General features: G+C 32.5%; 1 protein-coding gene across 1 annotated transcript; it reads left to right on the forward strand.

Moving 5' to 3' along the window:
• Nucleotides 1-2,085: 2,085 nt before the first annotated feature.
• Nucleotides 2,086-14,548, forward strand: LOC134258565 (uncharacterized). The gene is made up of 5 exons (XM_062741119.1): nt 2,086-2,864; nt 4,858-5,594; nt 7,085-7,190; nt 7,505-7,708; nt 12,170-14,548. The coding sequence occupies exons 1-5, from the start codon at nt 2,617-2,619 to the stop codon at nt 13,413-13,415; spliced, it is 2,541 nt and encodes an 846-aa protein (XP_062597103.1). The 5' UTR covers nt 2,086-2,616; the 3' UTR covers nt 13,416-14,548.
• The last annotated feature ends 2,027 nt before the right edge of the window (nt 14,549-16,575 follow it).

The raw sequence follows: 16,575 nt of genomic DNA on the forward strand, positions 1-16,575 counted from the left end.
CAAGGTTAAAGTTTCTTCATAAGTACGGAAATCTACAAGGTCAACGTAAAGGATCAAGGCTGTTGTTATCCAATGAAAGGTCTTTCAAATAAGATTACATATGTGAAGTATAAATGTCTTGGCATCTACTGTTCAAAAGATATGGCCAAAGTAAAAGTTTAAAATTTTCATGACAAATGGGTCAAACTCCAAAAAAGTAATATAAATAATCAAGAGCTAATATCAGCCTTTCATGCTGAAACCATTGTTTAAAAAGGATGACTCAAAGATTTATAAAATAAAAAGTTGGTGTGACATTCCACCTTAAACGTTTATGAAGAGTTATCTGCATTTGATGAAAAGAAGAAAATTTATTATTTCTCAAATTGTCTGCGGTAAAGGAGTCATTATTTTTTGTATATAACTTAATAAAGATATAGTTTATTCAAATATTTACAAAGATATTTGTTTGAAAATCAAATAACTTTTTACAATATCTTAAATAAAACAGTGTGCAGCCCATAGAACTTCAATTAATGTAAAATTCAAGGTGCAATTAATTAATTGAATTGAAAAAATCAAAGTTGTGTACAATTCTCAGTGAAGCATTATTTGATACCATTCTTCAAAATTCTATCAAGATTTAAACTATCAGACCATTCATTTAGTAGGTACGTAAAATGGTCGCTACACAATATAACTTAAATGCTTCGGAATTCTCGCGGGGCTGCCCTTCAATACATGGTCATTAGATAAGAAGTGAAATCTAGTAATTTGGACTTTATAATTAGTTTTATAATTTTTTTTTAATTTTCAAAACATATTTTACAACAAGTATTATACAAACATAACTGCCCTAAGTGAAGAAATATTAATAAAGTAAGCTTAATGTCATATGTTTGTACTTTGCATCTCAATAAAAAAAAATTCACTCGAATTACCTAGTGTGAAATACCAGGTATACCTGACCTAGAAAAGTAGTAATTGCCGAATAGCGAAAAATGTAGCTTTTGTAGACTTACGTATCCCTTCCCCTATTGCGTTAGGATATGCCTCGGGAAAAAAAAAACTTGAGTTTTGTGAGAAATTAAGTCTTATCTCTAACCTGGATATTCATGTGATTCATGTGTTACCAGATTTCTTACAAGTGGTTGTTGTATAGGTATAAGTTTCTAATTAAAATAAGAAAATAATTATTTCTATCTCACAACCTCAGTATAATAGTCATTCAATTACACTGGCGGATTAGTTTACAGGTAGTACACCCCCCCCCCCCCTCCCCCACCCCGGCCCACTTTCTGTCGAATATATACATATGATTTAATAATTCAATAATTTTTAATAAAATGTACTTTACCAATCGAATAAATATTATCAACAAATATTTATTATATTTCTGTATATTTCAACACTGATAAACTCTTAACTCTGGTAAACAACAGCACCTCCCCCCCCTCCCCCTTTTCCCTTTTCAAGATTCCTTGATTCGCCACTGAAATCTGCGTCGCCGTGTGAAATAGTAGTAAGAAAGTCTGCTTTAAAGTCGCGGATTAAGGAGATAATCCTTGTGTTGCAGGTTTGAATCCCTCTGAAGGACGTGGAGACCGGTCCTCTAATGAGACCGTATAAACCGAGGTCCCTTGTCGCAGTTGGTGCTGGCACGAAAAAGGTCCCTCACTGTGGAGGGGACCAGGGCCCCGTTTTCTTTACAATATATGCATTAAATTTAATAATTCAATAATTCTAGTGTGGTTGTTGCCTTTGTTGGCTCCTTAACTCTGTCAAACAACCGCTCCACCCCTCCCTGTCGCTGTTGGTGCTGGCACGAAAAAGGACCCTCACTGCTCAATGACCCAGGGTGTCGTGCAGCTTTCCAACGGCAATTGTTAGTGTTCCATGAGTGAAAAATTGGAGCAAGGATCTTAAGACAGCATTTAAACACCTTTGGTTTTCGTTTCTTACATACCCACATTTAACGATAGATGCCTGTCTCCAGTTGGTATTACCCCCCCCCCCCCCTGTGCATTCTCCATTCGCAATACACATAACAACCAAACTGCATTAACCGAAATACAAATAAATTCGCTTGAATTTTTGACCCCCTAGTATATAATAAAGAGAAGGTTATGAACTTTGTCATTCATTTTTGACCCCCCTTCGCTTCAGAAGCTATTTAATTTAACAAATCAGCAAATATTCCACGTTTTCATGCTTGCAGTGAATAAAATAAACTCTCTTCTTATTTCATGCCAATTTTCACCGCTGGACCCCACGTAGTTCTTGAGATGTACCCCCATGTCTGTTATTTCTAAGTAGGTCGTACATTTACTGGCAGGCCGATTTCTACTTTCGCTTCAAGAGTGAACATACTTATTGCACGATGCCATTACTATCATTAACATATATCAATAAGCACAGTTGCAAGAGAATATCACTTACCCTATTTATGTGTTATTTAATCCATTATAAAGACCCAAATGCAATTAAATTATTCGTTGTTTACTGGCTGTCTGTAACTTCCGGCCATTTTGTTTGTCCCGAGTACCCAAATGAAAGATGCACACTGATTGGACGATCGTTTGGCGGATTTTTTCGGAACAACTCTTCACTCATCCCGAATTTTCAACGTAAACACCCATGGATGAAAAGATGCACTTAACTAATGGACAACAACGTGCGCTAAAAATCGCACTCGAGGGTCACAATTTGTATGTAGGAGGCCAAGCAGGTACTGGGAAATCAGTACTACTTTCGCATATATTTGAAAGTCTTCATAACAAAAAAAAAGTTGCGCTAACATGCACTACAGGAATAGCTTGTACAAACTTTCCTTCGAGGTTTGATGCAGTCACTATTCACAGCTGGGCTGGATTAGATGATGGAAGGTAATTTTTTCAAAAGGTGAGGAAAAGTATTACAAGAAACAAAACAAAAGAATTTCTCAATTCCTCACGTGAGGCTCATGAGGAAATACAATACTTTGACATATGTGGTCCAAGACTTCCCAAGCCTTTATAACTAATTGACCATGTGTTAAGTGTTAAAACTTCCTGATATTGGGGACCAGGCAGGAATATCTTAATTTCTTGCGCTTCTAATCTTTATCTCCCATCAATTTAAAAATGCTTTCCTCTTCTAAATAATTTATATAAGGAGGGGCAGTAGGTCCATGGTCACACGTTTTTTGAACGCCTTCTCAGACCAGTTAATTCAAGACAAAATGTTTTAGACATTGAAATAAAAAATGCCAACCTTTAAAAGTTACAAATGTATGTATTTTTTTAAAGATTTATAATATTTGGTGCAGCCACAAAATGAAGGAAAATTTCAAAGGATCTGAGAATAGCTAGGGTAAGTGCTTTGAAATTTACTATCCCCCTCTCATTTCAATACTAATTAAAAAAAATGATATGTTTATATGTTAATTATCAGTGTTTTTAAGTTTGATATATATTTAATGCAGAATTTTATCAGGCATTGTAGTATATTAATTTAGAACAATAAATATGGTAAAAACAGATTAGGTCAGAGTGTGCATTAACAGCCTCAGTGTGGTATTCTATGAATTACATGTATTTAAGTTGCTAATTAAATATTGATACATATGATTTTTCTATTGACTGACTTTTCATGACCAACGGAACCTTGAAAATATACTAACTTATTATAACTTCAAAATTTTTTGCAGATAAAATATCCCAGATTTTGCATTGACAGAGTTCTGATGTTGGCACTCATTTAAAGGAAATGCCCATCGTTACATTCCTGTCAGAGTTATATCAAAAATATATTAATTTACATTGGATATTTTTAATGCATTACTGATAATAATACCTTGATTGATGTGTAGCATAATTATAATAATTTTATTTAAATCAGTTCATGAACATAATAATGCATGCATTATTTAAATGTAACATTCACACATGTCTGAATTTTGTTCTATTGTTGCTGTTCCAAGAGCATGCAATTGTTGCATATGAGTCTCATGAGCCTCATGAGACTCATATGAGCAATATTTAGGTAGCAAAAATTCACGTGAGCAAAAAATGCTATATAAACCCTGACGTGAGCATTTCACCTAATTTGCATGTTAAATTGCACGTGATTCACATGAGCAACTCAGGTGAGGAAATCTGGTCATGAGCAAATTGTGAGAATGGTTTGGTATGGGTGATGGAAGGTAATTTTTTCAAAGTTTATAAGATAAGATAAGATTTATTAATACCAGTTTGGGGCCCATCAGGGCATACAAGTAATAAGAAAAAAAATATTTATATTGTTATCCTTGTCTCATGTTATATATATCAGGTCCATGGCCACACGTTTTTTTCTCTATGAAATGAATTAACAGTTTATTTATATTGAACCATTGTCATTCAACAAGATCTATCCCTATTTATTGACGAGAATGAAAATATCCCATTGTTACATTCTTTTCAGAGTTATATAAACAAATATATTAATTTACATGCATTGTGCAATAATTAATAATTTATTGTGAACATTCACACATGTCCACTGCTGGAGATCATGAGTATGTATTTTAGTAAAAATTCATCTATATAAACGATGACCAATATCTTTTATGATTGTATTCAGGTTTGTTATCTTTTATTCAAATGAATTTCATACTCTGTGCAAATATGTAAAAATAATATAATTATATGCTATATGTCCACATTCCACTGGCATTCCTTAATTCATGTATGCAGTATACTTGTACTACTCAAAAATATGTTGCAGCTTAATTTCATGTATACTGACATTCTTGTCAGGTATTAAAAGTTAAAATAGATTATTTATTATAGATGAGATTGTAAAGCTAGCACAATAATATTGTATGAACTTGCTTAAAATCTGAATCCTTTGTTTTAGGCATGATACTAGTGAAATTAAAAGCATAGTCAAACACCACAAAAAGGACGTATATAACAGAATATGTGCAACAGATGTTTTAATTGTGGATGAAATATCTATGCTGTCACAAAGACTACTTGAACAACTTGAAGAGGTATGTTCATTGCGAGATGAACCCAAATATTTTGGAGGAATCCAAGTAGTTCTTTGTGGGGATTTCATGCAGTTGCCGCCCGTGAGAAATGCTATATATAATGATGCTGGGAATTTCTGCTTCCTCAGTCCACTCTTCGATACTGCATTTCCACATCGTATCATTTTAAAAGATGTTGTGAGACAAAGTGATATTGAATTTGTATGCACCATCAACGAAATAGCTAGAGGTTCTTTAAGTCAGAAATCAAAGAACTTTTTACAGAGCCTTGACAGACCACTTCATGTTCCATCAAGTGTGAAGCTTTATGCAACAAATGAATTAGTAAATAGACACAATAGAAAGTGTCTTTTTGAAATGCCAGGGATTCATACAGAGTATTTAGCCGAGGATTCCGGAGATATTTCTTGTTTGTCTCGAGTCGCAGCACCACAAGTTCTTTGGCTGAAGAAAGATTGCCCTGTTATTCTGTTGAAAAACCTCTCAAAAAAGCTTGTAAATGGGTTACAGGGAACTATTATGTCCTGTGAAAGAGATGGCCCAGTGGTACATTTTGCTTCTGTTGATGAAACAGTCAAGATGAAACAAGAAAGATTTTCAGGTACTCAAAATTACTACTAAAAATTAAGTATAAATCTACAGTAAATGATTGAACTGTACTGACAGTTTTACAGCAGTGATTTAGGATCATTCTTATCAAATTCAACATTTAATTGAATACAAAAGTCAAAACATTATTTAACAAATTAAGAGGCCAATGGGCCACAATCACTGGCCATGCTGATCTTGGTATGTTTTAAAAAAATAATTGTGTGAAGCCATGCTTTTTATAATGTTCGGACAGCATAATTCCTATCTAGAACCTAACCCGCTTTTTCCTCCAATCAACAGCTGCTAAATTTTCTATTAAATTGATCACTTAATTGTTAAGATTTCATGTCTATGCAGAAACTCGGGCTGACTAATTAGCCAATGAAAAAGCGCGATAGGTTCTAAGTAAGTTACCAGTAGATAATAGTAAAATTTTAGTTGTTAAGAAGGGGGCGAAGGGAGCGAAGCGACCGAGCCCCTTCTTAACCACTAAAATTTTACTTAATATGGTCTAACTATTACAAAGAGTCTAAATTGTCCCTATATTGTATGCCCTGTCCTACCCGTGGCCCTATTTAAGGGTTAAATAAAAATTTTGACAAATTTGAATCTGCAATACCTGAGAATGCTTCCACACTCCTTCAACTAATTATTATCCTTTTGTCCAAATGTTCTTAAAATGAGGATATATTAAGAATTCAAATGTATCCTCCTCATATGGCTATTCAAACGTTTTCTTTGTTTAGCATACACCCTAATTTTGAAATCCTTTCTTTCTATCCAGAAAAAAACACACAAACCATAAGGGAAAAACATAACAATTTAAGCACAATTCTAGAATTTATAATTATCCTTTAAGAATTCTTCTAACATTGTAATTAACTACATGTAAGTCAAACTACTGGTTAATGGATGCAATTTTTTTTTTTAAATAAGAAAGTTTCCCATCCCCCCAAAAATAAATTGCACTTCAAAGATTTGTTTATCAATTTTAATTTGTGTTTGTTTTTTAATTTCAAAACCTAAAATCCAATTCGCCTGCAGATGATAAACAAAGAACTTGGATTGGCCTTAAACTTTAACCCCCTTTTTTTGGTCTTATCCTAGCTCCAGGGCCTATGATGTGATAACTTCAATATGTGATAGCATTTTTTAAGGAAACTGTCTAAATCACCCAGTACATTGATCTTTTGAATAAAACACACATTTCCTTTATTTGTAAATCATCTTCCCTTAATATCTGTAACCTAAGGATGCTAGTTTTGTATAAATAAAAAATGTTTAACATTTTAGTCATACATGTAACAATTAACTGAAGTATACAGACAACAGACAGATTCCAGACAGAAAAATGTTAACTCACTTGAGTGTTTTGCTCAACTGATCCAATAAAAAAATAACAAATTTAGTCTTTGAAATTTAATTATTGAAATTAAAATAAAAAAATAGAATTACTAATATTTTCAAGTTTATATTCATTAAAATAAAACTTTATTTCAGTATTCAGTCCTGTGTTGCGAAGAAATCTTGCTGAGAGAAAGCAAATTCCAGTCAAACTTGCATTTGCCTTAACTATTCATAAAGCCCAGGGGATGACACTTGAATGGTAGGTACAAATCTATAAGTGAAAGGAGTTGATGAAAAAAAGGATGGGGGCAGATCAATAATTTTTTCCTATCAGACAGCATTTGCATCTCCCCTGTCCCTTCTAATTTTTTTTTTAAATTTAACTCTGACAATTTCACTTTCAGGTCTTACAAATCATGTGCTGTCATCATATCATGTCAATAATTGTATTATTATAACTAATTGTGTTTAATTGTGTGAAGAAAAATATCCTGCTTTTAACAGTAGTAAAAAGGAAATTTTGAGTAAGCTTTCTATCATCCTGACATAATTTGTGTCTTTAAATATTTGTAGTGTGGAAATTGATTGCCAACAAATTTTCTCCCCTGGACAACTTGGGGTAGGTGTGAGTAGAGTTAAGTCCCCAACAGGACTGCGGCTTATCAACTTTAATGAAACTGCTTGTATCCCTATGCCAACAATCATTTTCAAGTTCCTGGATACATGTACACTCACAATGACGCAAGATGCAGATCTTGGCTGTTGTAAGAACACAAGGTTTGTATGCAATATTTTATTAACAACTGTTACATATTAAAATCAAAATTACTCTTCATGGAACAATGTTCAACAATATACCATTTCTTTATTCACATATTCTAGGATTGTAAGTTGAATAGCTTTTAAAAACAAAACTGAATGGATTAATTTTTTAATTGTGACAAGACCTTTCTAAATACACTATGATTTTTGACCTTATGACCTTAACCTTGAAGTTTAATCTACTTTTCAAAATTGTTAATTTTCCTTATAACTTTTGATTGAGAAGAGATAGGGTTTTCATATTGGACATGTGCATTACCTGTGACAAGATATTTTCGAGCATATTATGATTTCTGACCCTTTGACCATCAAGATTGACCTTATTTTGAAAAAAAAAATCAACTTCAGTGATAATTTCTGAATTACATATGATTTCATATTTGACACAATATGTCTGACTCATTAAAATGACATCTCATCCACATAGACACCAAAAACAGGTGACGACAATTCTTTTATTTGCTTGTTTTTGTTATTATACATGTATATGTAACATTACAGGGTTATGGTGGCTTTATAATCAAACAATTCAAAGTTAATGGTACTCACGATCATCCTTTAGACATTTTAAATCTTTTAGTCCTATCATATTTTATTTCATTCAATTCAATGATAGTCCAAGTTCATTATAATTATAAAAACTTCTGTTTTTATATTTATTTTATATTCTAATAGACTTTGGTCTTGATAATGGCATTTTCTCTGATGATTTCCTTTTTAATGGACCAGGTTTGCTAAAAGTATATGGTTGAACATGATGACCATTGCTAACACTTGCATTGGCTTTCTTTGAAACAATTCTTTGACCAAGAACTATGCTGTTCAAATTTCTTCTGTATTCTAGGGCATTCGGATTTGAATTTGGTCCATTATATGTGGAACGTTGTTGACAAAATGTGTTTTCTACTACATCTGAATTCACAAGTGCTGGTGTTATTAATATCTTGACATCCTTGCGTCCTAGTAGGTAATTGCACAGTTGAATAAATCCATTTATGCATGATTCAATATCCTCATTACACTCTCTAGAAAAAAGATCTTTAGATGATTTGGCTCCATTTTTCCACTGTTCAAACCAGACCTTCACACTTATTAGTTCATGTAATCTTGGATCATCTGTACTCTGAATTGGCCGCACATCTCGGAAAATCTGGACCAGTTTGGATGTTTTCTGAAGTAACTGAATTACACCATTCAGTGACTGTCCATTTCTAAGAGAAGATTGATACATCTGGAACAAGTGGAGCATTCTGTCATCCAGCACATCTTCGGCTAGGTGGTTCCTCATTTTTGAGGAAGTCGAAGGATAAAAATGTTCATTTGTAAGTGCACAGTGTATCTCTAGAGCATTCTTCTGATCCCAGTGGTAACAGTCTTGAAACATCTGCCATTGAATCATTTCACCTCCTGTCAATGTTAAATTTCTTGTACAGCCTTTGGTTACCCCACTTTTGAGAATATTATTCCTTATCTTTTTCATCACATGTGAATAGTCCATAGTAAATATTACTTTTTCCTCAAAATTGCATGGGCTTGGTACTATCATATTTCCAGGACTAATTATATTGATGTTCAAAAATGTTCTGTTACAGCAAGCACCATCCATGGATGTAAAGCAGCAAGTAAAATCATGCATTTGTAGTTTGTCAACTGCCTCCCAGAACAGTGCATGCAAGTCATATGCCCTTACTTCATCTGTCACAAAATGAGCGAAGGGGAACCTAAACCCTGTTAGCCCAAGGAAGACAAACTGCAGTATATGTTTCCCTATTTTTTGCTTCTTTTCTCCCTCTCTCAATGTAGAACAAATGTTTGCCTCCTCACCTTTATCAACAAATCCCACTAGTTCCACCCCATCCGTTGTTTTTTGAATTTGCAAGTCCTCCTGAATCGCCATCTCGTCTAAGATTATGCCGCCAAAAAATCCTTCAGCTGGAATTTTTAACCGAACTGCTTCATTTCTCATCCATTGAAATATTTTTTCCTTAAATCCAATTTTCTGTTTCACTGAACTTTTATAGAGAATAAGTAATGAAGGAGAAGGTAATTTTAACATTTTGCTATTTCTAAGTGAATCATACCCTGCAGGACTCCTGTCGTACAGTTGTAAACAAGTAGCAATAATTTTCTTGGGCCATCTATATCCATTTGGATTCCTCATCATATTCTTTGCCTGACAAACCAGAAGCATAATCATTTCCTTTGGCGCATTTGGAATAATCTTCTTAAAGTTTTCGGCAATGATATCTGTATCCTTTTCTGGGCTACAAGTTTCTTCTTGCAGAACATTTATATTTTTACCCTTTTCTGTAAATGTCATTTTTCTGCAATGTACACAGATATTATTTCTAGTTAAAAGTGGAACGATTTTATCGCATAAAGCTGAACGTAGTTTGAAAATCTTATCCCTGTTTTCATTTGACTCATTTTGAAACAGTTCTGTTGTATGGAACCGTGTACAAATTACAGATTGTGATGCTTTTGCAGTTACTCCCTCACATACGAGGGTTTTCAAAATCTGTATGTTTCTTTTTCACCTGTTTCAAGTTTGTAGGAATATTTTACCAATAAATCCAATGTTTGCTTCAAAATATTGCAGAACATTTTATATTTTTACCTTTTTCAAAATTTGGCAAGTTACAAACAAAACACTAAATAATAAGTCATTTTTCTGCAAAATTGTTACATCGATTCGTATAAAAAATTATGGCTTTATATTTTGTTTTGTTGAAAAGTAATCGACATGAGAAGATAAATCGTCTTTAATGAAAACGACAAACACGATGACGTTTTAGAACGTCACGGAGCAGCAAATAACGATGCAATTTTGTGTTTTACTTAGGAAAAATCCTGAGTAAACGCCAAAAAAGTTGGAGGAATCAAGAAATATGTAACAAATGAGTTTATAGTAAAGGCATAAAGTGAACACAGATGAGGATTTGAAAATTTTATCTCTGTTTTCATTTGACTCATTTTAAAACCTTAACAAACAATTCTTAAAGAATAAATTTAAAATATTTGTTGGGCATTGGATTATACTGTGTGAAAGTACAAATTACAGATTGCTGATGCTTTTGCAGTTACATTGCCGTTAAGTGTGCTCCGCGGGTACAAAACATGTTGATTTTAAACTGAAGTAAATTGATTTCTGTTAAATCGGATCGAATGAAACATCACAAATAAAAAAAACAAATATTTTAACATATTATATTGTACTTATTTTAAATTTCTAGTAAGTAATATAAATTAGATTGACATCGTCCACGAACTTTTCGAACAACCCTCGTACTTTCAAAATTTGAATAGCATGAAATATAGACAGAATGTTGTCTTTTTCACACTGGTATGTAGGATCAATAAAAAGAGGATAAAGATCAACATTTTTTCCACCCACAGACAATTGCCATGTACCATCAAGGTTAAAACTCACACTTTTGAGGATATCATTCCCATTGCTTTTACATCCTGAAATGACAGAACATGTGAGGACAGATTTCTCTCTCTTTTTCATGACAACAAATCTTGGAATTAACTCATCCAGTTTATCGAAATCTATTTTTTCTCTGCTAAAATTTGGTAAACACTTAAGTTTGATATTTTCAATAATGCGGATTTGTTTGCTATTGATAGTCTTTCGTTTCACAACAACATTAGGGAAAACTGCTCTTAGGTACTTGGAAAACCACTCTAAATTTATTTCATGATTCTCTGTGCTCCCCTCTAAATTTTCAAATTGGAATTGATGGAACACATTGTTTAAGTCAAGTTCACTGCCATCTTCTTTTGCTAGCCTGTTAAGCAGCCTGAAAGAAGAAATATAAAAAGTTCATGTTTCTGGGGTAGCAAAGACTTGTACATGCATTAGTATATAAATTCCATTTCCATTCTGTTCGGGATATGACCTTTTTTAAATTTATTTTCGTGTTTTCAAATTTCTCAGTAACAAATTTTAAGGAGGCTGGGGGTCAAAAAATTTAACACTGATTTAACTAATTATTATTTTTTCAGATATGATGCCTTAATTAAGCTGTCAACTTTCATTTGGCAGCAAAGAAAAAATTCATACAATTTAGTTTCAAAATTCATTTTTGTATATCTATATATGGAGCTCTTCTTCTAAAGGAGATCATTGTAGTCAAAAAATGGCCATAACCACCCAGCCCTCTTAATCATATGAAGGAAAATAACCCCCCTTTTTAAAATCAGATCATAAAGTAATTAAAGATACAAGTGTACACTGATATATATTTACTAAATATTTATTGAACTGGGTTGGCCTTATGGATTTATTTTAGTGTAATGTATAACATTTTGCAATTTAATCTAAAAGCATGTTTATATATGTCAATATTCTGTCATTATGCATTGTACAGTTTCATTTTGCAGACACTTAATTCATATTTTATTTCTTTTCAGAATCAGGTGTAATGAAAAGGCATTTGAAGAAAATTATCATCTTGAACCAGTTGTACAGGAACATGACATGTTGGAGAATGTTGAAGACTCGCACGGTGACATTGACAGTATTCTGGATGATATGAAACATGTTCAAACTGATGATTCAGAAGGGATTGAATTGCCTGAGGGATTAGATATCCATTCAATTTTGACAAATATTTATGTGCAAGATGCAGAGACTAAAGTACAAAAGCAAACAAATTGTGTAATAGATACACTTTTGACCGGAAATTTTGATTATGATGTAAAAAAATTTTGCAGTCATACTTTCAGTGTTATGACCGAGTGTGTGGAGTCATTAAAAATTGATAGGGAAAACCCCTTAGCAGTAAAACCAGACAAACTCTCACATTTTTTCAAACAGTGTCATCAATTTCAAACTTCTGATGAATTTAAGGCATGTACCCTACTGATGTTTTTTGATGTGCATCAAATTAATCCTGTATCACCACAGGTTATGGCTCATATTGCTTTTAATATTTTTGTTCATATTAGGAAGTTTATTCTTGGTCAGCTGGAAAAAGTGTACAAAATTGGAGATAAATGTTTTAAAAAAAGGAGTCTTACTGAAGAAAGCTTAGGGAAAGTGAGATATGTTGGGGGTTACTGTGTGGCAAAGACACGCCACCACTACAACAAAATTCTTCGTCAAAGAAGTTTTAAGATAGGGGAGTCGAATCAGAAAAAATATGATGAAGCATTCACAATAATACAGATCCTAGATAACTTTAGAGAAAATGAAGTTATACTTGGAGCAACTTCATCCCTTCCTCAGACACTTGTAGAGACAGCTGTCAAACAGAACATTTCAAGAGGTCTCACAAATATAACAGACAAAATGTTTCTTTTCTTCATGTCTGTATGTGAATTGTGTTTAAGTGTTTTTATTGAGAAAAATTTAAACATTCATGGTAACAATATCTATGAAGCATGCAAAGAAAAAATACACAGTGATGGGAAACTTTATCAGCTATTCCTGGATGCAGTTAATTTTTCCCCGCCTGCTGAATTTTTACAGTCGCAGAGTATTATTGTTCTTTTAGATGAAATGGTTGATAGAGTAAATGCTTTAGAAACTTTATACAAAGTTTTGACTGAGAAATTCATGATGGTCATGTTAAACCAGTACAGAAAAGATATTCTTTCATGTTTGTCCATACATAAAAAAATGGCTCACAGAAAGCAGATTCTTGTCAAGTCATAAACGCTTGAATACTGAATAATAAAGAAAAGAATATTCACTTATAAATTTTTTAGTTTTCTTCTTTGAGGGAGGGGTGTGTGGTGTTTTAAAAAAGAAAAGTACCGGTATATGAGAGAAGAGTTGTAGCACTTACTTAGTTTATGATTTGAGGCTTGTATAATTTATGTTAGAAATTTATTGATATATCTTCAGTTTTCATTTATTTATTAATTGCTACTTTTCATCATCATGGTTACAGTCATATAAAATACGAGTAATACTGGAGGGGGGGGGGGTATAGAGTCCTTGAAGTAGCTCCCAGGTACATCTGCATTGCAGGGATATAGAAATAATACTTTTAATAATATAATATGTTAATATAAAAATAATATACCAGTAGAAATACTTTATCACATAAGAAATATCTTTCAAAATAGAACCATTGATTCATTGTATATTGTCATATTATCATGGGTCGTCTGATGCGTTTGCCCCCTTCACGTCAACTAAACATTGATAATTTTAATTATTGATAATTTGGACTCAGATCTTAGTGTTATTCAATTTTTCTGTATATTTTCTATAATCAATTTAACTTGGCGTCAAAAAATTCACAGCATTATGAATTTAAAAAAAAAAATAAATGAATACCAGGTAATGACAGCCATGCTTCTTCATCCATGGGTGTTTACGTTGAAAATTCGGGATGAGTGAAGAGTTGTTCCGAAAAAATCCGCCAAACGATCGTCCAATCAGTGTGCATCTTTCATTTGGGTACTCGGGACAAACAAAATGGCCGGAAGTTACAGACAGCCAGTAAACAACGAATAATTTAATTGCATTTGGGTCTTTATAATGGATTAAATAACACATAAATAGGGTAAGTGATATTCTCTTGCAACTGTGCTTATTGATATATGTTAATGATAGTAATGGCATCGTGCAATAAGTATGTTCACTCTTGAAGCGAAAGTAGAAATCGGCCTGCCAGTAAATGTACGACCTACTTAGAAATAACAGACATGGGGGTACATCTCAAGAACTACGTGGGGTCCAGCGGTGAAAATTGGCATGAAATAAGAAGAGAGTTTATTTTATTCACTGCAAGCATGAAAACGTGGAATATTTGCTGATTTGTTAAATTAAATAGCTTCTGAAGCGAAAGGGGGGGGGTCAAAAATGAATGACAAAGTTCATAACCTTCACTTTATTATATACTAGACAATTCCAATTTTCTCTGTTTCTTTTAAAAAATTCATTTTTATTCTTGATGCTCTAAAAAATTACACTTTTGTTGCGTAAAATAATCGTGTCGGGTAGCATGATATTCAGCTTTTCTTATGATTTTCATTTTTTATATAACAAGGATTGACAAGTGCTTTCGTGATTTTCATAGCATTAAAAAGAAAGGTGTTATAAAACTTGACTTGAAAATTGAGGTTAAGTAGATTTTCATGTAATAAAACTCAATTCTTTCGAAAATAAAAGTGCTAAAATTTTCTTCTAGCATGATTTTGAGTTACTTGATAAAAATTGACACATTTTTATGACTTCATGCCACATGTGTTTACTTTGACAAATCATGTGATATTAACATTTAATTTTAAAATTTTAAATAAGTACAGGCCCAAAGACCATAACCTGAAAACAGACAAGTCAAAATTTTGATATCTTGTTTTGCTTGATTAATTAGCTTAAAAATTTGAATTCAATATGACATTTAACAATCCAGATACTGTATATGATGTAATTTTGATATTCATTATCAAAATTATTTAAAAAGCTTAAAATATTCTAGTACCAGTTTTAAATTTTGACTAGTCTGTTCTCATTTTATGGTCTTGGGGCCAGGAATGGTCAGGTACTAGTACATTACCGATGAACTCTTTCTCTGTGAAGTTAATGGAATATTCGACAATATAAAATATTAAAAGTAATCTGGTAACATTACCAAATTTTAATTTACTGGAGTGCACACATATTTCCTGCAATACTAGTACTTTATTGTACAATATGTACAAATGATAAAATTGTACGTATTTAAGTATGTATAGCTGTAGCAACCTAGACAAATAATATTAAAAAAAATAAAGTTCCACGCCACAGCATGATACGCCCGTCAAAAAATTACAATTTTCTTGAACAGTTTAGCATGCAAGAAAATCACATCAGCTTTGATGCTAAGATTTCCCTGAATTTTCCATTCCTTAAAATATTTATCCATCCCCTGTGATGTTGGCATTAATTTATGATAAATATTACATCATGATAGATGTCTACGCTGGTTGTGTTAGACCTTGTCAAATGCCCATCTTATTAAACAATATCAGATTAGTCTTACCTTAATCTATACCAAATTAATTTTGAAAAGAAAAGGCTGGCCATCAAATGATATATGCTATAAGCTGACCAGCAGTTCTTCTGTCACCCCAAAGGATACAGATAAGACTGCTTGATCAGAGAGCCTTCCTACACTGAACTCATTAATCTTTAGGTGGATGCTTGTCTACTCATTACTACCAAGAGATAAATAGGTCTGCACTATCTACCATAAAATTTTTTTTTAAAACCTACAAAATACTCAAAGATTTTTTTTTTTGGTTGAGATTTAATGTCTGACAGGTTTTATTATGTAATTCATATGGACATGCTGATTCCATCCCACCCCATAACATTAGTTTTTAAATTAATAATATTATATAATATCAGATTAGTCTATTATGCAATATCAAATTAGTTTTAATTACTTTTCATCAAATTCATTTTAAAATTTAGGCTAGCCAACAAGAGCTTTTTTAATCCAACAGGCTTAACCATTTGCCCAATACTCAAGGGATATTGATAGCACCGATGCTCTAGCTACCAGTAAGCTCCTCACACTAAACTCATTAATTTCTCTCTAATTTGACATGCAATTTTATCAAAATTCTTCTTGACCAGTGCTTGATAATTACACTCATGGGAGAGGTAGGATTGCTCTAACATACATTATATTTGTTATAGATTGCTGTCAAGTATATGCTTAAAAAAATAAGTATTTTCTTAATTTAAAACTTTTTTAATAACGACAGAGCAATAATCTTATATTATTTGGGATGTGAAAATGAATAGTAATAAGACACATTTTTTTTTTAATAAATTTCACTTAAATTAAAGGTCACAGTGACCTTGAAATAGGTCG

The sequence above is a fragment of the Saccostrea cucullata genome, unplaced genomic scaffold (assembly GCF_032062105.1).
Source record: "Saccostrea cucullata isolate Sc308-1 unplaced genomic scaffold, CSIRO_AGI_Scuc_v1 ctg11631, whole genome shotgun sequence".
NCBI lineage: Eukaryota > Metazoa > Mollusca > Bivalvia > Ostreida > Ostreidae > Saccostrea > Saccostrea cuccullata.